The sequence below is a fragment of the Dunckerocampus dactyliophorus genome, chromosome 20 (genome assembly GCF_027744805.1).
Source record: "Dunckerocampus dactyliophorus isolate RoL2022-P2 chromosome 20, RoL_Ddac_1.1, whole genome shotgun sequence".
NCBI lineage: Eukaryota > Metazoa > Chordata > Actinopteri > Syngnathiformes > Syngnathidae > Dunckerocampus > Dunckerocampus dactyliophorus.
Window position 1 is genome coordinate 8,174,368 of NC_072838.1, and position 23,488 is coordinate 8,197,855.

General features: G+C 40.2%; 1 protein-coding gene across 5 annotated transcripts in view; it reads right to left on the reverse strand.

The window, feature by feature from the left end:
• Window positions 1-2,074: 2,074 nt before the first annotated feature.
• Window positions 2,075-23,488, reverse strand: part of LOC129173420 (oxysterol-binding protein-related protein 10) — a 70,962-nt gene continuing 49,548 nt past the window's right edge. For all 5 annotated transcript variants that reach the window (XM_054764320.1, XM_054764321.1, XM_054764319.1 and 2 more), the window contains 8 exons: window positions 19,103-19,343; window positions 16,381-16,511; window positions 7,647-7,796; window positions 7,040-7,526; window positions 4,875-5,061; window positions 4,349-4,531; window positions 3,937-4,090; window positions 2,075-2,753 (listed from right to left, as the gene is read on the reverse strand). In XM_054764320.1, coding sequence (XP_054620295.1) covers window positions 2,709-2,753; window positions 3,937-4,090; window positions 4,349-4,531; window positions 4,875-5,061; window positions 7,040-7,526; window positions 7,647-7,796; window positions 16,381-16,511; window positions 19,103-19,343 — 1,578 coding nt within the window. In that variant the 3' untranslated portion in view covers window positions 2,075-2,708. The remainder of the gene's footprint in view (window positions 2,754-3,936; window positions 4,091-4,348; window positions 4,532-4,874; window positions 5,062-7,039; window positions 7,527-7,646; window positions 7,797-16,380; window positions 16,512-19,102; window positions 19,344-23,488) is intronic.

Here is a 23,488-nt window from a genome sequence, read left to right on the forward strand (position 1 = left end):
GCATTAAGCCTGTGATGACTGAACAGGTCAGTGTGGTGAGCACGCTTATTTGCTGGTGGGTGCATGTGATTGTCACTGGATTGGAGCTTTTTGGTATTTATCATGACTTAAAAATGTTCATGAAACATCCAACTTCGTGTCTGCGTTGGTAAGTTGCGTTCTATTTTCTACTCACATACTGGAAATGTAAGAAATGGGCTGTTGACAGCAGTAGAGCAAAAATAAGTGACTTAAATATCCCTGCGACATTGAAATGAATGGCGTGTTTGTTTTAATTGTACCACAAATTCTTTGAGGCAGAAACTTGGTTTTCAAAATGCTTTTTCCAACATTTTGATTAATTCCTCATTTTTTTTCTGTAGAAATATTACCTTTGTTTGTAAAATAACTTAATTATGACGCTTCATTCTCATAATAGTCCAACAGTATTCTTGAATATTTTGATTTTTCTTGCAACACTTTGACCCGAGACCCGCTAAAGTGGAGTAACTCCACACCGACTCGATACTGCCATCAAATTTGGTACTCACCTTTTAGGAAGGGGTTGCCAAAGTACAGCCAAAGGGTCATTTTCTGATCCCAGCTTGTTTATTGGCCCCTGGCATATTAAAAAAAAAAAAAAAAAAAAAAAAAAAGTTTTGACATAATTCCCCTAATGTTTAGATTTTTTTTTCCTTTTTTTAAAAATAAAATAATTAATTCTCCAAAATGTAAAACTGTATTCCTGCAAAATGCATTATTTGAATATTTTAACTTTAATGCAGCTTTTTACTTGTAAAATTGTAAAAAGACCCTTTTTTTCCCTAAATAAATTACAACATGCACACCTTTTGGCAGGGGTGTCCAAAGTATGGCCTAAGGTTCATTTCTGGTCTGCAGCTTGTTTTTTGTTGGCCCCCAGCATATTCTAAAAATATTTTTACTTAATTCTTCTAATATTTAGAGTTTTTTTCCTTTTAATTTGCCTTACTGTTGATGACAAAATTACAATTTTATTCCGAGACAACAAGAAACTACGGCGTTGTTGGTGTAATATTACAGTATTATTCCTATAATATTTTGATTTTAGCTCAGCATTTTGCTCATAAAAAGTAGTTTTGACTTGATTCCTACCAAAAAATAAATAAATTGGATTAAGTTGAAATCACAAAATGTAGCTCTCATGTTTAGCCAAGGGTGTCCAAAGTGCGGCCCAGGGGCCATATTCGGACCACAACTAGTTTTTTTATTATTTATTTTTATATTGACCATCAGCGTATTTAAAAAATAAAATAATTACAATTGAGGTATATTATTAAATATCGTACTTTTAAATACTTAATAAAAATATAACTGATTTGATTTACCACCTCCTTGATTGAACACAAAGGATGAGGATAAGCACTGACCTACACTGGATTGCTTTTAGCATCGTTGATGTACAAAATGTATCAAAGTGGCCCCTGCTTGCGCTCAAATTTTGTATACTTGATGTTTGGACACCCGTGGCCTAGCTTGTGTAAATTTATCAGTTTATCAATAAACGAGACTACATTTTTTTGGCTATTTAAATTCATGGACAGTGCTTTTATCAAGGTTTAAAAAAAATATATACAGTATATAACTAGGGATGTCTGATAATATCGGCATAAAAATGTAACATCGGGATTTTTCCCTATAATGAAAGCTGATAATAAACATAATGCTGTATATTGGCCTATGGGCTCACGTATTTTGACCTCATCAAACCGCGTCTCAAGCGTGTAAACACCTGTGGATGGCTAGTAGCAAAGTAGCTCGCTCCTTCTATTCCAGCCATCCATTTTGTGTAAATGTAATGTAAATGGATACGCTGACTTTTAAAACAAATGTCACAGCCTAAGCCTAATAGCAAGTGTTTCTCAGATGTTTTACAATGTTGTTTTCTGCCACCTCGAGAAGCTACGTATTTGCTGAAGCTGTATCTATTAGCTTCACAACAGATATGCGTTAATTCCACGACAGGAGATACGTGAAGTTACGGGCATCGGCATCAATATCGGACATCTCTAGTTATAACATATGTTCAATGTAAGATACAATGTAAGACACAAGATAGAGAGGACAGCCTTTATGGATGCTAAACTATAAATACAAGAGGAAAAAGCACACAGAGTATATAACAAGGGAGGTATACATTCAGTGCACACACAATCAGGTTCTTCTGTTAGGATTGAAGTCAATGTTATTCCTATTTAATGTCCACATTTTGTATTGGTCATTTTTCAAACACTATGACGTGATCTTACAAGTAATGAGTGAGCACCCTGATCGAAAAATCGCTAGGTATAAAATTGTACATTTCTTCTCCTGGTCAAAGTGTTTATAAAGGACTTGTGGTGTGGGGGTGAATGGCGTTGGGATGATCAGACAAACGAAAACATTTGGTAAGACAATGAATTTCATGTCAAAACAGACTTGATGATGGTGAGTGTGCAAAAAGGCCTTGGCACAGAAAGTGAAAAATAGAAGAACTCTAATAGTCTAATATCAACAGTATACAAAATGTTTTTGTCCACATTCCCTTTGGCACCGTTGCTTGTTTCCTGTTTGTCTCAATGGCGACATCGGGAGTCCACAGCTCCAGGTTAAAAGTTGCTGCTACCCATTTTGGACCTCCTGAGCCATCCTGAGGGGAAGAGGGGTTGGGTGTCTCTGCTAGTGTCCATGAGAAGCAAAGCGTGCGTGTGTCAGGTTGACTTCCACAGAGGCTTGTTGTAGATCCAACCATCGCCCTGCACAACACATTGCATACATTTAGCAACAATACGCTAACGGTCATGTACGATTGGGAAGAATCCACAACCAATCACAAGGAAGACCCAGGACACGTCGGAGACATGATGTCTCTCAACTGCCCCCCCCCCAGGAGCTCATCACGAGTGATGAAAAAACTTGTGACGAACTTAACCCATTGGAAATGGCAGGAATTCATTACTTAATATAACAATCTGACTCACGATGTCATCTTATCAAAAGCTATGTAAGAAATATACAAACATGTACCAATACAAGTTTAAAATAATAACTTAATCCCAAAATGCATTTTAGTTGTTATTGTTGCTGGGGCGCTGCAATGATGTGGGCTCCTGGCTCCCTCTAGTGGACGGAAGCAGCACTGCACCATGTGTCAGACTGTTGTACTGAGTAATGACCACCTGCGATTTCCAATAGGTTGACAAACTCGTCATGAGTGCACTGATAGCTCGTGATTGGCTCCTGCCAAAGAAAGAGCTAACGTTTCCTCACGGACTTGCGAGCAGCACAGTATTTAAACGATTAGTAGAAGTTCCGAAGTAAAGTAGATTTCACCAGATTAGAACATAACCATAAATGAGTTGCATTACTGTATAAGTATCATCTTAACCACTGCCATGATAGAGTGGGGGGGGAAAGGTTCTTCTCCCAATCTGTGTGGAAGTGGTACATTTCAAGCTTCATTGTCCATCTTCCCCACTCCGTTTGAAACCCGTAACTTTAGAATAAATACGTTGGAGTCCGTGTTTAAAGGTTGCTGCGAACGAAAAAAGTTGCGTCCACAGGGGTGAAATGTGCGTGCGCGTGTTTCTTTACAAACTGCCATTTTATAGAAAAACTAGGGTGCGTATTCCTAGGCGTTCTTTCACCTATGCGTGACGCTCAAAGGGGATCAGCGACAACATGATCATACAAAATCACACATGGAAAAAAACAAAATCTCATATTTGAAATATTAAATATATATAAAATAAAATCTATAAAATGCATAACATAAAAATGCAGATAAAGGATTTTTTTTTTAAATGTAACTTAATTTGGAGCTTTTGCACGTGTCTTATGGACGTTGCCGCTCAGCCGCCGTACAGTCAACACGTTGGTTACCTTTGGTCGTCCACACCCTTGAGTGGTAACGTAATGGGAAGCATGTATGAGTATTACCTCCTTAGTGAAGTACTTTGGCGTCCAGGCTTTGTTTTCAGCAGCCCTCTGCCTCTCCTCTTGCCTCTGGTGCTCCTCCAGTTGATGCTTGTACTCTGTCGCCTCATCCATGTTGCCATCTTTCAGGGCTTTGGTCACATGTTGCCATAACCGCCTCCAAAAACACAAATCCAGTTTCATCCAAAGGCCTCCAAGCATCCACATTTGCAGCTCCGACATTCCCACACACTCACAGAAAGCCGTTCTTTTTGCAGGGATGATTATACAACGTAAACATTCCCCATTCCTACCGTGTATTTCAGCATGAGTGTACATGAGAAACCCATCATAAATTGAACCAGAATGAACGGAATAAGACCATGAGTGTGTGTCAACGTCTGAGCAGAAGTGGACAACAGCTTCACTTTTCTACCTGGACTCGGTGCGTCCCTGTTTCTCCAGCGGACGCATCTTCTTCCTGGTGACTGCAAGTTTGTTGGTGTCGATGACTTTGGTCTCCCCGCTGCTGTAGGTGAACTCCAACGTACCGTTCCACTCACCCTGGGCTTTACACACGATGGTGTTGGTCGGGTTGTGTTTCACCTCTGCTGTTACTCTGATGTGAGCAGACAGTTTTTTTGTTTTTAGTGAAACGTTCACTTGCTTGATTTTCCAGACTAATAAGTCGCAGCAGTGAAAATGTGTCATGAAGGGGGAAAAAGATAAGTCGCATTTATTTAGAAATTTCCATCATCTACTGTGCCGCTGGAGCCTATCCAAGCACCAGACGTGATCTCAAAACACGCACAATAACAACGTAATAACCCAGGCTACTGTTTGGATCTTGAAAGAGCCAACTCTTTTTAATGAGCCGAGCCAAAAGAGTCGGTTCTCTAAAAAACGTCCCACCTTAAGACGCACCAAGATGACTGACTGATGCGGCGTACGGACACACTCACCTGTGTACTTTGCCGCCGTAGAAAGGTTTGGTGTGGAAGGTGACGGCGGCCGAGTAGCCGCTCTTGGCGCAGTTGATGGAGACTTTGCCTCCCAGTTCCACCCAGGGCACAGTCAGGATGGAGCGGGCGTAGGCGGACGGCAGTGAGAAGACGTACTCCTCCTCGTGCTCCAGGAGAGACAGCACGCCTGGCAGAAGGAAGGTGAACAATGTTACAAACAGCCTATTTTCATACAAAAACGGCCTCATTTGTGTTCGGGAAGAATTGAAAATGACGTGTGTGTAACAGAAGACGTATACACGCATTCAGAAAATCACTGGCACAATCCAAAGCAGCCGAGTCGAGCGCGAGCTTATTGGCTCATAACGACGACTACAAAAAGCATCCAAAGTGTGGAAGTGTTTTGGAAAGGTTAAAGATGACTGCAGAAACTTCTTACATGACACGACAACCACCACCATCATCGCATCACCATAGAATATCATTTCAAAACAGGCAAGGCTGTTGCGCCAACTTCATTTTATATCCTAACAGTCAATTTTAAGGCAAGCAATGAGGCTGCTAATTGAGAGTTTTGGCAAGTTGTTTTTCAAGCCATGTTGTTCCTATTCTATGTGTGCCGACAGCGCCCGTGTTCGGTTTTGTCTTGCTTTCTGTGTCACTAAATAAATGAAGGTGCCGTGGCTGCACACCTACCATGTTTGTTTATCTGAGTGATTTAGCTTGTTTCTTTGAGGTGGAGAAAGGATCAAATCTAATCAGATTCCACTATGAAACCCGTTAGTCCAAGACATGCCTAGTTAACTTCTTTTTACACCTGTACAACTAAGTGTTTCAAAATCTGAATCACCTTGGGGGATCACCACACCTTTGCATTGTGGCCTTGGCGAGTTACCGTAAATTCTGTTGTGTTCGCCGCTACTTTTTTCTTAAACTTTGAACCCTGCGGCTTATACAGCGGTGTGGCTAATTTATGGCTAAATTCTAATCTCCTTTACTTAAGAACTACTACGAATTGTTTAAATTCTGTGCGGCTCATGAGTCAGTGAGGAAACTGTAGCTCTTTCTTTGGCAGGAGCCAATCAGTGCACTCACAAGGTTGTCAATCTCAGTTATATATACTGTAACGTAGAACAACACAACAGTCTGACTCACGGTACCATCTTATTAACACTAAACTCATCACACAGCAACTTAATACCCAAAAGGTATACCTCAGAAATATACAAAACATGTGCCAATACAAGTTAGAAATGGGGGGAAAAATGCTGTTTTAAAGTTTACCCATAATGCATCACATTCATTGGGGCGCCGCAATGATGTCAGCCTCCCTTTGGGCGCTGGGTCCTCTGGTTCTCTCTAGTGAACAGAGGCAGCATTGCAGTGCCATCCACCATTTTCTATGTTGATTGTCCTCCGTGAAATGCTTTGCTCAAACGAAATGCATTATGGGAAAACTTTAAAATGTTGTGGTTTTTTTCCATTGAAAACTCGTATTGGTACATGTTTGTATACCTCGAGTGTTAGGTCACTGTGTGATATGTTAATGTTTGTAAGATGACACCGTGAGTCAGACTTATGTTGAGTAATGACCTCCTGCAATTTGTAATGGGTTGACAAGCTTATCGTGAGTTTTTTTTCATAGCTCATGATTGGCTCTTGTCAAAGAGATGCCTGGTCCTCACGGACTTGTGTGTGCCAAAGTATGCTATTTTATGACGTGGAGACGTGTGGCGTACACACCGGTGCAGTTGATATACTGTATGCATCTGGTTTTCCCCCTAATTTCCGTGGGTGCGATTTACACATCAGTGCGGCTTATACTCCACAATTTACGGTAATTGCTGGTCGGTCCAGAACCGATCTACTACAGTTTAGTGTTCCCAAACACAAGCCCTCGCTCAGTAGCATCCCCTGGAGTGTTTGTAATACGCGCCACCAGTGTGCAAATGACAGGAAATCATGAAGAGGCTATACTGTACCGAACAGGTTGTTGGTGGGCAGATGTGTTGTTGTTAGCTTTCTGTGTAATGTTCTAACGCAGACCATGTTGAACTTTGATAAATACGAGCTGCGGGCCGCACGTTGGACACTTTCAGTGTGTTTCAGTGAAGCAAAGGCTACATTCCATTCCGAGTGGAAAGTACTGGTCAGGAATGACTCACCTTCTCCAACCATGGACACCCCTATAGACATGCCCATGAACTTGCTCTTGGTCCACACGTGGGCGTTGACACACACCCTCCTCTCCCAGCACTCGCAGTAAAAAGCTGAAACTGGTGGATGATGGGACACCTGCTCGGCAACAAAGCGGACTCTGTATCCGACTTCTGGTGTGTCTCCGGCCTCTTGTGCATTGTTGGGGCCCCTGCCCAGCTCCCGGGCTGACCCCTGGTTTGCTTTGACTTTGTCGCGAGGGACTTCCCAGGAGCAGTGGAAGGTCTCCCCCAGCACGGGGTTATAGGGTTTCTTGGCAACAGCCCCCTTCCGCCCTTCATGGAAGGAGGTCAAGTAGTACTCCACAAAGCGGACTATGCGTTCCTCAGCCGTAGCGCCAGCTGTGATTGACAGGAACAAGTCCGGATGGGCCATGAAGTTGGCGTACATCTCCAGCAGTGAGCGCTTTTCCAGAATAAAAGTAGGCAGCACCACCTTGGAAAAGGAAAATCCCCAAATTAACATTAAACCCTTCCTGAATTGGTATTTTCCAAAGCAGACAAAAGGTGACTTGCTCTTCAAGTACATTTAAAGGTCAGTGCTGCAGAGCCTCACCCGTGTGAGATCCATGCCCAGTTTGAGCTGGGAGAGCAAGTGGAGAATGACGCTCCTCTGGTCGTCCAGGACCCCCAGGTCCTCCTCCTCGTTGTCCTCTGTGTCTGTCACCTCCTGGCTGGGGCTGATGTCTGCCAGTCCTGCTTGGTTCTGTCCACATCAAAACAAAATCAGACCATTTTGGTAACATCGTGGAAAGTTTTTAACACCAGACACTCACTTTCCCGTCTCACACACCCTTTTAATTTCGTTTTTAGCTTGTTAGCCACCGGAAGAAAGACTGCAGTCAAGATCAGTGTTTCCCATACGTATCTTCATTTATTTTGCAGACCGCCACAAATAGATTGGGACTGTCTGTGAACGGAGCTTGTCGTTCCAACGGCGTACAGTAGGTGGCAGTATGCATCATAAGTCGTATTTGCCGACTGAAAGCTGTCATATTAGCTATCATGTCCATCGCCAACTGACAATTTGTGTGCGTTGCTGCGTCACAAGCTCAACTAATGAATTATTACGGCCACTAGGTGTCGCCAAGAAACCAACTGCCGCCACATGTTATATAAGTCGCAGGACCACCCAAACTATGACAAAAGTGCGCCTTACACGCCGATAAATATGGTAATCGATAAAAATCGATATATCGCCCAGGCCTAATGTCGACATAGACAGGTTCCACTGTGTCGGAAAAATTGATTTTGTTGTTAAAATCCAGTATGGCCGTTTGATAGCTTTCTACCCAATGGGCATGTATCGTTTCTCGAACCAAGAGAAGCCAATCAATAACGAACCCAGAGCACCTTTCACTACAGCTTAGTCATCCACAAGCCACTTTCAGCATCTCGTAGTAGAACGCAAATACGCTGCTTTGAGTATCTTGTTTTCCTTCAGCCTTGACAGACATGGCGGGTCAAAGCCCGATGAAGATGTGTGCTTTGTTGGGTTTCCCAGCTGCGTTCATCTGAAGATGGTTACAGTGCAGCTGCTTTTGATATCTCCTGCAGTAGCCTGGCAGAGGCGAGGAAGAAAAAGAGAGAGGCTAATGTATAATGCACAAAGTGCTCTCTAGCCTGTGGGCCACAAAAACTCTCTGCTCCCACTTTACCTCACTGCTGCTTACCCTCCACTGCTCGCTTTGTGCCGTAAGAGATCTTATTTTAATGACAATGCTGCTGGAAATGAAGACAAAAAAAAAAAAATCTGCAATCTGAAATTCCCTTGCTGCTTAATAGCATGTAAGTGCAGGGAGGTGGAAGCGTGCAGAGGCGAGTGCCTGTGCCTTACCTGAATATTTCATTCTGTGCGCGCGTGGCAAAAGCCACGTCACTCACGTCGGCACGAAAGGCACGGGCGCACGTGTGCGGGAGTCCCATGAGCTGCTTGGGAGTTTTATTTATAGACCTGAGGAGGGTTTGGGAGGAGGAAGCTGGTAGAAGTCTGTTATGATGTCAGTGGTTTTAATTAATTGAAAAGGCTCTTGACTGCGACAGGAAATTGCTGTTGAGGAGGTCAGAGCACTTCTGCTGGAGCCCTTCAGTGACACTACAATAAAGTGTTGTCAGCGCAGAATTTGAATGGAGAGAATGATTATTGCTCATATTATAACTCAAACATGCTTACTAATGTCCTGAACATATTACACATATCTTGCATAATCTCATCATGAGCCAGGACTCTGAGAGGGATTCATTTAACAGGATGTTCATTGTGGATGCAGTTTGCACTGAACTGAGGTGTTTCAGTCATCTTATTTAGCTCCAATACTCCAGCAGTGACTGCAAAACAACCCACAAAGGAACCAAAGTGCACTCCTGCAACACGACAACAACACACAGGTGGTGTCTTTGTCAACAAACAGGTCTCCTGTCAAGGTAAAAATAACCTAAAATGTTCATTTATCCCTTTCATTTATCATTTATATGCATTTCAAACTGTTTTCTCCATGTAAAACTATAATTGCACAATTTTAAATTATAAAAACGTGTTTTGTGTTAACATTTGTGAGACTTGTGGCGTCACTGTTAGCAAAACTTCCACTTCCTGTTTCCATGTCTTAGCAAGCTAATAGGCTGCTAACAAGGATGTTTAGTGATAAAAATACATTAAGAACACAGATGGAATCGTGCAGTGATAACACAAGACGCGCGTCATATTTGCCATTGACAAACCCAGGCAAAATTTTGGCGTACATTTTTGACATTAACCGAAAAAGACGCTAACCAGTACGTACATTAACCAAGGTTCCACTGTAACATACAAAACCAGAAAAAAAACTGTTACTAAAATTAAAAAAGGTTTTGTATATTAAATTTGGAACAGATGAATTGTATTAATTGTACTACTCCCTATGGGAAATGCTGCTCCTATGCACAAAGAGCTTGACCAACATCCCTCAACAATTAGCGCTTCCACTGTATCGGAATCCCTCCTTTATTGCAGTTCATTGGCAAGTAAGATTCCTTCTTTATAACCTGAACATTTGTTGTTAAAACCTGTTTATGACCTTCTAAATACGCTTTTTTTTAGCATTATTAAATTTTATATGATTTATCCACTTGCACCATGGGTATGATATTAGATATAGATATAGATATTAGTTTTAATTTCTCCAAATTGGCGAATTGGGGAGTAAATACCATATTTTCCAGACTATAAGTCGCACTTTGTTTCATGGTTTGGCTGGTCCTGTGACTTATACTCCGGAGCGACTTATATATGTTTTTTTTTTTCACACCGACAGCCACGAGAGGGCGCTCTAGGCTTGTGTGCCAGCATCTGGTACTCCTATCACTCCTGTACCACTGAAAATGTACAATGTAAACATTACTTATAGTTAACTTGTAGTTAAAAGTGCCCCCAAAAAGAAAACCCGATTACAAGATTACAAACTGCAAGTTAACTAGTTACGTTATGTTGGTTAGGCTATAGTTATCTGAATAACTGTTAATATGTTACGTTAACATACCACCTATTCACGTTACGTTAACAGACGCCGATTTAGCCTGTTGTTCTTCATTTTATTATTACAATAACTTCCCTTTCTTGGTCTCTGATTTTATAAATTTCCCCCCAAAAATGCGACTTATATGTTTTTTTCTTCTTTGACGGGTGCTACTTACAGTCTGGAAAATATGGTACATTGCATGTGCATAATCGAAATCGTGTTGCCTGATGTTTACAATCTGTAACTGCCGTAAAATAGATCGACGGATGACGTGGATTACACATACCTAACACGGGTCTGCCGAAAAATAGGCCGACCGGATGTAGACGCGTTCCGCACATGTTGTAGAACCGACGTCGTTTCCGGAACGGATCGCGTCGTGACAACTCGCACTTGCCACACTGCTAACCATGCTAACACTCAGCAGTCAACTCTAGCGAGCGGATGCCACACACGTCACTTCCTAGGCCCCGCCTCTTAAAGGCACACAACAGATCACAGCTACAGTATTGCACTACACTTCTGAATGCCTTTATTTGTATTTTCGTTCATTTAGTGATTTTTATGCTTAAATATGCTTTTTTTTTAATGAATAATAGACTGCGTTCATTAACAGCCTCGTACATTTCTTTATCCAAACAATGCTGCAACTCAGCCACAGCCACCGTACGATTGTCACGTCAACAAGAAGCCTGAGTGGTGATTGTAAACTTCCTGTTTCAGATGACAAGTACTGATAAACAAGCTTCATGCATTAAGAGTTACGCCTCCAGGCTGAAACTACACCACCCGCCCGATGTATGAAACATAAAAACCATCAAGACACTGTTACACATACAAAGAAGTGAAGCACGCACACACACACACGAAAACAATGTTGCAAACACTCACGCCGCCTTGCTGTGCAGCCGAAGGCTTGACCTGCATACAAGTGGATTTCATTTCCAAAAAGGGCTACACAACCCCACTAGCAGGGCACAAAGAAAGTTGTGTTTGAAAAAAGAAAAGAAAAGCAGCCATAACCACACATCTTCAGGTCTTCTGTGGTAGTGAGCAGCTTCTCTGCCCACCGCCCACCCAAAACAAGGAGGCGGGCAGTCTCAGGGTAAGTCCCAGTGACGTCTCAGCCTACTGCGTCCCATCATCCCTTCGCTGTGTTTCCCCTTCATGGATGTTACTTCAACCTCCTCTTCCTCACTTCTGCCCTCCCACGTGCATCGTCTCCTGACATCCCTTCATGCCCTCTTCCTCTTCCTCTTCCTCTCCACTGGGTGTGATTTCGGGGCGTGAATAACAGCTTGCCTAAAGCAACAGTAAGGAAGAAGTGTCTTTTGCCTGTGGGCTCCCCCTACTGGTGAATAGCACTCTACTTTGAAGCCACTGTGGTGAAAACAAGCTGTGAACTTGATTTTAGGTTCATGTTTTTTTTTTTAAATATTGGACATTTCCACAGTTTACAAATATTTATATGCTGTATGTTTGTGGTCCATTCATTACGTGCTGAGTAGTGAACAGCGTTTGGGGGGAAAAATGACTCTAAAATGACAATGGCTGACTGACGCAGACATAAGCAGTTGTCGACATAACCAAACGCAGGCATTGCGTGCACGTTTACTTGTGATTTTGGACTATGGAGACATTGTTTTCCTCCGTTTGTGTGCTCACACAACTTTGTTGACTGTTCCAAGTAATGTATTTAGGTGTAATTGGACATACTGCACGTTTAGTCCCTCGTATTAAAATGCTCCACTGTAGTATCAAGTACTATGCTAATTACCAAAACGCACGAAATGTATGCGTTTTCATTTCACAGGCAGAAGGAAAGAGCAAGGTGTGGAGCCGCTTGACTAAAGACTCAGCAGTCGTTGCGTTAGACACAACATGTGCAGTGTGCAAGTTAGCCAAGTCTCCAGCGCCAGAAAAGCAAAGGACACGACACATTTGTGGCAACACCTAAACGTAAATCACACAGAGGCATGTCCGTATGTTGACAGTCTTACTAATTTAACTTCCTAATGTTCATGCAGTAGTCTTCTGCTTCTTTGTGTTGAATCATATTTTGGGTATTACAAGAACATATGTTCATGTACAGTTCATACACATCCTGTGTATATCAATGATCTTATTTCATTTATCGGCCGATATATCAGCTTTTTTCAGCCCCCGATATCAGCATCGGCCCCCAAAAAATCCCACATCGGCCGGGCTCTAGTTTAGATAAGATAATAAGATGTGGAAGAATGTCTAATCATTTTATTGTGGCACTATTCGGTGATTTATCCTCCTTACAAAAACATGAACAGGCAAGAATTTGATGGTAGATTTAACAGAAAGTGTCCTAATGGGGAAAAAATACTAAATATATAACATAGTACATCTACCATTAAAGTTCTATCCTGTTCATTAACCTTCCAAAATCATATCATATCCTCATTCCCCTATTGTATATGGCACATATTGTTGCTTCATTTCACATCAATGGTTGTCTCCAACTCATTCATATTTCATGTCATCCACTCCCTGAATCCTTTTCAACTCCAATTCTCTTTGATTCATCCATCTTGTTTTCCTCCTCCTGTGCTGGATGGAACACGTCATCTTTTCCTTGTTATTGTTGCCTTCATTCACCCTCCTTTCCTTCCCTCTCCTCACTCCTGCTCCCTCGTTACATCATCATCTCCAACCACCCCGCCTGCTCCGTCTTTCACGTCCATTCACACGACCCACCCCACTCCACCGCACCCCACCCCAGCGCACGTTCCCTTTTATTCTCTTACTGTGATCGTTTCTGACACGCCATCGGGGGTGTCCAAAGTGCGGCCCGGGGGCCATCTACGGCCCATGGCACATATAAAAATATCATTTAACAAGAAAGCTAAAAAAAAAAATTTTTTTTTTTTTTAAATCAGCAATTTTACAAGAATAAAATCCAAATATTACGAGCAAAAGGTAATCTAACAGGAAGAAGTAGTATTTTTACGAGAATAACGTCCTAATATTAGAGGAAAAACAACGTCATCTTAGTAGGTTAAAGTTGGAATATAAAAAAAAAAAAAAGATTGTAACATTATGTGAAATAAAACAAGAAATACTGTTGTAATTTTTATAAAATTAGGTTGCGGAAAAAGTTATGTTACGAGAATAAAGTCAAATATTATTAATAAATAATATAATATAACAGCATACTAACATTATATTAATAATATAATATTATATTATACATAATATTATTAAATATTGTATATTATTATAAGTCATAATTACGAGAAGAAAATTTACCTGAGCAAAGTTGAAATAGTTAGAAAATTTAAAAAAAACAGCAGAAATGGAAAAATCAGCTGTAATTTTACAAGAAGAAAGTCAAAATATTAAGAGGGAAAAAGTTGTATTTTAATGACAAAAGTAGCAATTTTATAAGAATAAACTCAGAATATTTTGAGGAAAAATAATGTCATTTTTTAAAAAAATAATAATAATGTAATTATTTTGTACCAATTTAAATCTGGCTGTTTAAAACAATTAAAATAATCGTAATATTATGAGAAACAAATAATACAAAATAAAGTTGGAAATGTTGGAAAAGTTATAATGTGGGAATAATGCCTTAATATTACGAAAAGAACATTTCCAGTTACTAAAAAAGAAAGCTAAAATATTTAGATTTTTGGAAGGAAAAAAAAATGCAAAGCTGAGACGCAGTTTTTCTTGAGATATTAGACCTTCTTAGCATATCTACATGCTTTACATTGAGATTTATAAAACTTAGCATATCTACATGCTTTACATTGAGATATTAGACCTTCTTAGCATATCTACATGCTTTACATTGAGATATATAGAACTTCTTAGCATATCTACATGCTTTACATTGAGATATATAGAACTTCTTAGCATATCTACATGCTTTACATTGAGATATATAGAACTTCTTAGCATATCTACATGCTTTACATTGAGATATATAGAACTTCTTAGCATATCTACATGCTTTACATTGAGATATATAGAACTTCTTAGCATATCTACATGCTTTACATTGAGATATATAGAACTTCTTAGCATATCTACATGCTTTACATTGAGATATATAGACCTTCTTAGCATATCTACATGCTTTACATTGAGATATATAGAACTTCTTAGCATATCTACATGCTTTACATTGAGATATATAGAACTTCTTAGCATATCTACATGCTTTACATTGAGATATATAGAACTTCTTAGCATATCTACATGCTTTACATTGAGATATATAGAACTTCTTAGCATATCTACATGCTTTACATTGAGATATATAGAACTTCTTAGCATATCTACATGCTTTACATTGAGATATATAGACCTTCTTAGCATATCTACATGCTTTACATTGAGATATATAGAACTTCTTAGCATATCTACATGCTTTACATTGAGATATATAGAACTTCTTAGCATATCTACATGCTTTACATTGAGATTTATAGAACTTCTTAGCATATCTACATGCTTTACAACATAAATATTCATTTTTCCACTATGCCACTCAATCACTTCCATGGCTTTAATTATTTTAATTGAATATACCGCACGTTCTTTTGTTCAATTCAAAGTCCATTTGTGGCATAAACACAAAAAACTGTCAAGTTGTGTAGTTTATTTACTATTCGGAGGTTCTTGTATATTTTTCCTGAAGGCCCATATTTTATGGTTGCTCATGTTTGTTGTGGTACAAGCTGGCTAACACAGGCACGGCACAGAAAAAGGGAGTAATAATGGAAGAAAACCGCTGTTTCATTTACCTTATTTTCCTGACTATAAGTAGTCACTCCGAACAATAAGTTGCATCAATCAAAAAATGTGTCACAAAGAGGAAAAAAAACAAACAAGTCACACTGAACTACAAGCTACCAACCAGGCCCCTTACAATTCCTTTGTAACAAATATCAGAATGTACACAAGGAGACACTTTTAAAACATGACATGACCTCTGGACGCATCCCCATGTGTAGAAATGTATCAAGCAGCCATATTTTCACACCAAAACTTCATTTTATGAATTAAAATAGACTGAAAATGATACGTGTATTTAGTTACTCAGTGGCTGATGCAGCAGCTACAGACACCAAGCTAGACATAATTAGTGTCCCAATTAAACAACACTGTTGTCTAAAATATCACATTCCTCAATTCACACAGTTATCGTATAATTCTAGTTGCACATTACTTACAGACAGTCTCCAAGGCAGAAGTGTATTAGAAAGTATACTACTTGTGTACACCCTGGACTGGTCAACAGCCAATCACAGGGCACATATAGACAAACAACCATTCACGCTCACATTCACACCTATGGACAATTTAGAGTCGCCAATTAACCTAACCAAAATGTGACATACGGTTAAAGTACGGTTTATAAAAAGATTGTCCAAACGTTCTTCATCGCGGGCTGCACACAGAAACATTGAAGGATACGGCGGCCATTTTGATACATTTAAGATGCCCACATCAATCCCGTGTGGGTCAACATATGCTAAGCTAGCTGAACTAAACATCTTAGCTTTGTGTTAAAGGAGACAGAGCATCCATCCGTTCATTTTCTATGCCGCTTATCCTCACTAGGGACGCGGGTATGACAAAGCAAATTAGCATAATATCTAATAATATATTCATTCATGTTATCTTTAGCAACAAGCAGTAGAAAAGAAACCAACACGAGTTCTCACGCTCACACGCCAATCATGCTAATAAATGAAGGAAAAACCGTGCGGTGAGAAAGAAAGCCATGATAAGAGAAAAGTGGCGTCTCACCTCCGCACCGTGTGATAGGCTCCTTTCCCTGAGGCCTGGCGAGGGCTCAGCCAACCGCAGAGGAGACAGGCTGCCGTTCTTCAGCTGCTGCCCTGATGGTGACTTTAATACGGTCCACACGGGATTACCATCTAAAAAAAGTGGGGGGGGAAAGGACTGGTCAGAGCCCAGCGGTGTGACATCACACTGGAAGGTGATAATTGATTTGTGTAATTGTGTATTGACGACAGATCGGCTCAGCTTGACATTGACAAGGACGATGGAACCCCTCACATCACATTAGATTCACTTCTGACAGCCAATATTAGATTTCATTCGTTAAAGAAAGGCGGCGATGCGACTGACGGGCGAGACGGCAGGAAATTGCGTGCGTGCGTGAGTGTGTGTGTGTGTGTGTGTGTAATATCAAGCGCTGCTTCTTTATTGACTTCGGGTCAGACAAAGAGAAAAGGCCAGAATGATCATTAGTGTTGTCTCCTGCTCTCACGCTTCACATCATATCAAGACAGAACCTTAACGTCTGTTTTATCAGCCAAGCCAACACAGAAGGAAAACAAAAACGATTTCACTCATCATTTCACTAACTTTGGCAGTTGTACAGCTTCAATATTGTTTACGAACTGTTAACAAAGTGTGGCCAGGGGGCCATTTGGGGGCCGTAGCTTGTTTATTCATTGGCCCACAGCACATTGTAGAAATAAAATTAAACCAAAAAATGCTAAAAGAAATATGCCAAAAGGGCAAAATGTAAAGAGAGGAAGCTGAAATGTTGATACTAATTAATAATAAAACAAAATGTTGTCAAATATATTTTTTTAATATAAAGCATTGTTAGCCTTTTTACAAAATTAATATTACATAAAAATATCAAAGTGGCCCCCACATCCTGTCATTTTCAGTGGGCGGCCCTCGTGGAAAAAGTATGGACACCCCTGATTTAACCCCTTAGTAAATCCGGGATGTTTTTTGGCTAAATCACAAAGTAAATGTGAAGCTGTCATTGAAGCATTTGGAGTAAAGGCATGGCTACGAGCTCTTTTGAAAGCTAACAAGCTGAACTTTTACCCCACAAAACTTTTACCCCTCTTTATTTATATTGCCCCTTACATCAGCTGGAGCTGAACCAAAGTGCAGCACATAAAAACACAAGAGAATAAAATACAATAGAATAAAACAATACATACAGTGGTGTGAAAAAGTGTTTGCCCCCCTTCCTGATTTCTTTTTTTTGCATGTTTGTCACACTTAAATGTTTCAGATCATCAATAAAATGTACATTTTAGCCAGTGACAACACAACTGAACACGAAATGCAGTTTTTAAATGAAACTTATTATTATTAAGGGAGGAAAAAACATCCAAACCGACATGGCCATGTGTGGAAAAAGTGATTGCCACATCAACAAATCACTTAAATAGGACCTGCCTGACAAAGTGAAATCCTCAAACATTAGACATCACGCAGAGAAACTCGCGGAGCGCCGTGGCCATCTTGTTTACGTGTGTTCCACAGCGGAAGAAGAAGCGAGCGTGTTCATCACATACACACGAATGGAGAGGCGACACGGCAGGAGACAAAAATAACGCCAAGCAATTTCTGAGGTCAGAGGCATTTTTATGATGCAAATGTATTACTCCTTTGAACACATATTGTTTTGAGAAGCCAAACTCTTTACTTAAACGACCCAGCAGCTAAGCAAAACTACGCTCCTCATCACAGAGCTGACTTCCAGTTCCTGTTGAAGCTAATGTGATTCCATGTAAGCTAATAGGATGCTAACAATGATGTTTTGTGACAAAAATACATTAAGAACACAGCTGGGCTCACGCAGCGTATTAATAGCACAACAAGATGTGTGCCATTTCGTACGCCATCTGGAAAACGTGATAGTAATAGACCTGCGACCCAAGTGAGGATAAGCGCCATAGAAAATGGATGGACGGATGGATGGTTTAGAATTTATACAGCGCTTTTCAAGGCACCCAAAGCACTTCACGATGAAGTGAACCCAGGTTGGGGACCGCCAACCTTCCGGTGGCGTATACTAGATGAGGTTCCAATGTATATATTTTTTATTAATATGCCGAGGGCCAACAAAAACCGTCGCAAAAACCCGCACTTCGCACACCCCTGTCTTAATCCGACGTGTTCAGGCCATTGAAACACCCTCAGGCTGCAGGAGGTTTCAATCCAAACAACTTTATTGGCTCCATTATGATCAGGCACAGAGAAGTGTTGACATTCTTCTACACTTTCAGGCACCAGTGTGGATTTTTTTTTTTTTTTTGCAACAACTGAAATGCTTTGAGGAGATTTAGCAGTGCAAAGTATTCGTCATTAGATTTAGGTTGGTTCACACAGGAACCCCAAATATTTTTGGACATGCATGTTATCATTATGTCAACATTGATGGGTAACATTTGCTCAAACACACTTGTCACTCATGCTTACATTCAGGACCAGGTTTGGATTGAACCAAAAATGGCACACAACTTACTGTAACTGATCACTACACATGAACTTCATGTAATAGCTCCCAATCAGCAACATTTAGTACAGACATTGAAGTTAATGGGACCCATCAGGCAGGGACAAGAGTTGCAGTCCAGCTGGCCCTTGCTGATGGGTTCTGAACAAGAAGACAGGAAGGACAAAGCGGAAGGAGGAGATGGACAGGTTGTGGGCTCAAACAGTACTGAACTGGGGCCCGGGAGCGACTCACCCGTGGGACCTCCATGGACTGTGTGGTTGCGCTGAGCGGCCTGAGACTGGGACGCCACCTGGCTACGGCTCTGGGTTTGTTGGAGGATGTTCAGGCACTCTCCCAGGCAGCTGAGTGTGGCGGCCGAGGTGGCTTTGAGGAGTAGCAGGTCCTGGTCCAGACAGGAAAGGGGGCCTTTGGTGGGCAAAGAGTCAATGGACTGGACGAGGTTCTTTTGTTGGCCCTCTGCTTGGGACATCATCTGGGAGGCAACAGTCATGCATTAATAAACAGTCTTCATAGAAAATAAAAATAAAATCACCAAAAACAAATTATGTTAGACCAAGCAGGTTCCTCTGGACTAGAGATGCTCGATATTGGCTTTCTTACCGATACAAGTATGAACCGATACTAATACAGCAGCAGATCTTCTTTCAATGTAATGTCTAGAGACATCTCGTGTAGTGAAAGAACACATTATTCAAGATTCATTATTGTCCATACAGAGAATGAAGATACTGTTTCTCTCTCACCAAGCTTGAATAAAATAACTACACGGTTTGTACAACATAAGACAAATACTGCAATACCGTAATCCCTCGTTTATTGCGGTTAATCGGTTCCAGACCAGACCGTGAAGAAGGATTCCTTATTTATACATGTAATATTTCCATAGCTAGAGCATAGAACACATGTTTACGACCTTCTAAATACGGCTTTTAATATTATTCGAGCCCTCTAGACTGAAATAACGCCTTTACACTATTATTACCTAATATAATAGACATAATAAGAGAAAATATGACATTTAAGACATAATATAGACTCATGTTTGCATTGGGAGAGTTCCTTGTTGTTGCTCTTTTACTTATGGTTGCTGCAGTGGCTATCATCAGTGTAACATTACTGACACCCAGTGACCAAAGTCCAATACTACATACTACATCAAACAACATACAATATGCCTTTGAATGAGTCTTCTGAATGCCTTATAGTTGTATCGTAGTTCATTTATCAATTTTTTATGCTTAAAAATGCTTAATTTAGGGGGGGAAAGGACATGTACTTTGTAGTGCTGTCAAATGATTACAATTTTTTAATCTGGTTAATCATGGGTTTCAAATGAATTAATCATGATTAATCAACATTTGAAATGATGTCTGAAATATGCCCATTTTTACTGTATTTTATTGAAAGTTAGTTTAGTTGGGAACTGATATTTTCCTGAAACTTACCGCAGATTACTAAAGAATGGAAAAAGGTAGAAACAAACTTGTTTTTCCTGACAAAAGACGGGAGTCTGATATTTCTTTTGGTAGCTTCCATGTTTATATAGACATAGAGCACAATATTCTGTGTGCTTTGAAAATCAGTCAAAATCATCTAAAAAGGGGTTGTGTTTTCAAAAATGGCTGGGACTGAATGAGTTCATTGCCATCCATCTTATCACTCTTCATAACACTGTGGAGTTTATGCAAATTGCAGTCATAAAAACTGGAGCAGCGGACTGTGTGGAAATTAATATTTGCGTCATTCTCTAAAACCTTTGGCCATGACTGTAGTTCTTGTTTTAAGAGCACTTGAAGAGCATCGGTTGAACAGATGTTACTGAATAGATGTCAGATGTTTTTTTTTTCCAATGTTTTTCCTTCGTACAACATGACACCATCGCCCGAGCAGTTAACCCCCAAGCCAAATTATGTTCCTGCCTTCTGCTAAGATCAAAGTAAGACTTCACACTACAAAATCAAGTTGCTCCTGCTAACACATTCTCAGGTTTTGCACTACCATTTAACGTATAACTTCCACTTCACTCACCCTTAACTCGAGTGCATTGGGCCAAATTGAAAAAAAGCCATAGGCCCGGCGGTGCATTAATCATGGTAGTACATGAGAAATGAGAGGAGGTTTGCTGAAAGGCAGAGCGGAGGTAGGAGCAGGATAAATTGCAGATCTTAATTCAAATTCTGAAGGCTCTCTGGGATAAATACCAACTGGCTGTCAAAAAATGCCTGACTTCCATGATCTTCCAATCTTTTAAAATGTCAGTGATATACTTTGTTGAGCTCTGCCACTTCTTCCACCAGCATCCCTGCGAATATGTGTGCTCTAATTGTCTAGCCGAAGCAAAGGGGAAATGACCAGTTTGTAATGTAATGAGAAAAGGCTGACACAAAGTTTTGTCTTTAAAGATAACGTAGAAAATACTGCTGCCGAGTATCAGTCAAAAAACGTGTTATGGAGAGGGAAAAAACATATAGTAATCCCTCGTTTATCACAGTTAATTGGTTCCGGGCCCCACCATGATAAGTGAATTTCCACAATACAGGATTCCTTATTCATAAATCAAATATTTTCCTAGTTACAGTATAGAAAATCTGTTTCCAAATAGGGTTTTTTAACATTAGATATACCATTTAGGACATAAATAACTTGTGCTCATGTGTGTTGCTGTAAATGTGTTCTGGTGCTAGGAGAGCTGAGTGCAAGGCGGGCAGGAAGTGACGTTTCAGAGTTAAGTTTTAGCTTGGCATGGGTAACGGCAGTAATAGTGGCCCGTGTTTGACATTACTGTGCCTGTTGTGAGATCATTCAAACCTACAATAAAAAGGTCTGCTGTTCCAGTGATCAAGTCTGGCGGTTTTGTGATGTCACCGCTTAACATTACTGACACCTAGTGACCAGTGTAAACTACTACATCATCACAACGTCTTTGAATGTGTCTCCTGAATGCATTATATTCGTATTTTAGTTCATTAAGCCATTTATAAGCTTGAAAATGCTTAATCTAGGCAAAAAATATGTAACAATAAAAACAGCATGATTTATTAGTTAATATATTTTTGAAAAAAAAACATGATAGAGCGAAGTTGTCAAATTCACGAAGTCGTGTGACGTGGCAAGGGATTGCTACAGTCGTCCCTCGTTTATCACAGTTAATTGGTTCCAGACCCGACCGCAATAAGTGAATTTCCACAAAGTACGATTCAACATTTAAAAAATAATATCTCCCTCATATTTAATAATCTATTTAATAATCATCATCATATTCGGAGTTACAGCGCAGAAAACCTGTCTATGACTTTCTAAATACAATTTTTACCATTATTAGAGCCCTGTAGACATGAAACAACACCCAGATAGTCACCTTTATAGTCCTACTATTTGTTTACAACACATTGCTCAACTGTAATGCACAGGCTACGGAATCGCTGCAGGGACACAAGAGACGACCACCGCTTTAAAAACAGCACCTATCCTGGTGCTAACTTGTTAGCCTCCAATTTATTTATTCTAAACTTAAAAAAGGGTTTCAAACCGAGTGGGGAAGAAGGACAAAGTAAGAAGCCAAAAGCTTACCACTTCCACACATTGGAGGAGAACTTTCTCTCACTATGTTATGTTGGACAAAGCCATTGCCATAATCTACTCTAATGTCATGTCTCATCAATGTAACATGACTGACACCTGGTGACCTGAATACTACATAGAATTTGTCTTTCAATATTTTTCACTAATAATAGCCCATAGCCAACCACGAAACAGCCGTCATTTATGAATTACTTAATTTTCGAGGATGACTGTATACAGTAGTATTTCAAAATGATGACCAAACAAAGCCCATCTTGTGCTTTTACTAGGATAATGCTCATTAAATACACTTTAATTTACAATCACTGTACCAAAGTAACTTACTACTAAAAGGCTTATTTGAGCTCAGTGCTCATTAATACTTTGGGAGGTGTCACACAAGTTCCTCTAATCTTTGCAGAGCACACACATCCATGCATCTCATACATAGAGTTATGTGTATACCGTCTGTTCTAAAAGTGCCTAAAAAAGCTGCAAAAACTTTTTTTGAACTCGATTCCCTGCTGACATAAAACTGAGGAGAAGCCTTCCTGCATGAATCACTCCTTTGCTTCTGAGCATCACAAAGGAAGACAACGTTGTAGCTTGCTTGTGGGTTAATAAGCCTTTCTCACTGCTAATGAATGCTGGGTTGCTCATCATCCTGCAAATCTTGCATTCATTAATATTGTATGTGTTCACAGCCCACACCTTGCCTTCTGCGTGCACTTCACCAGCACATCTGCAGCAGCACACAATAGTTATTTTAGAAGCACTAAAAGCTGCTGTGATGAGCATGTGAAGTACGTATGAATCTTATAGCATGCATGGCAAAGAGTCCTTCAAGCACGACACCAATGATTCCGCTATTTACTGGGATTGGATGCAGGTGCATTCCAGTCAGAAGCCTCACTGTTTCGCTCAATGTGTTTTATTAATAGCATCACACAATATCTGTCACACACCCCTTCAAGTTGTAAGAATTTGTACTTAATTTAAGTCATTTTCTATTTTTCGCTTATCGGTTCTGGTTCTTCCTCATGCGGTAATCCAAAC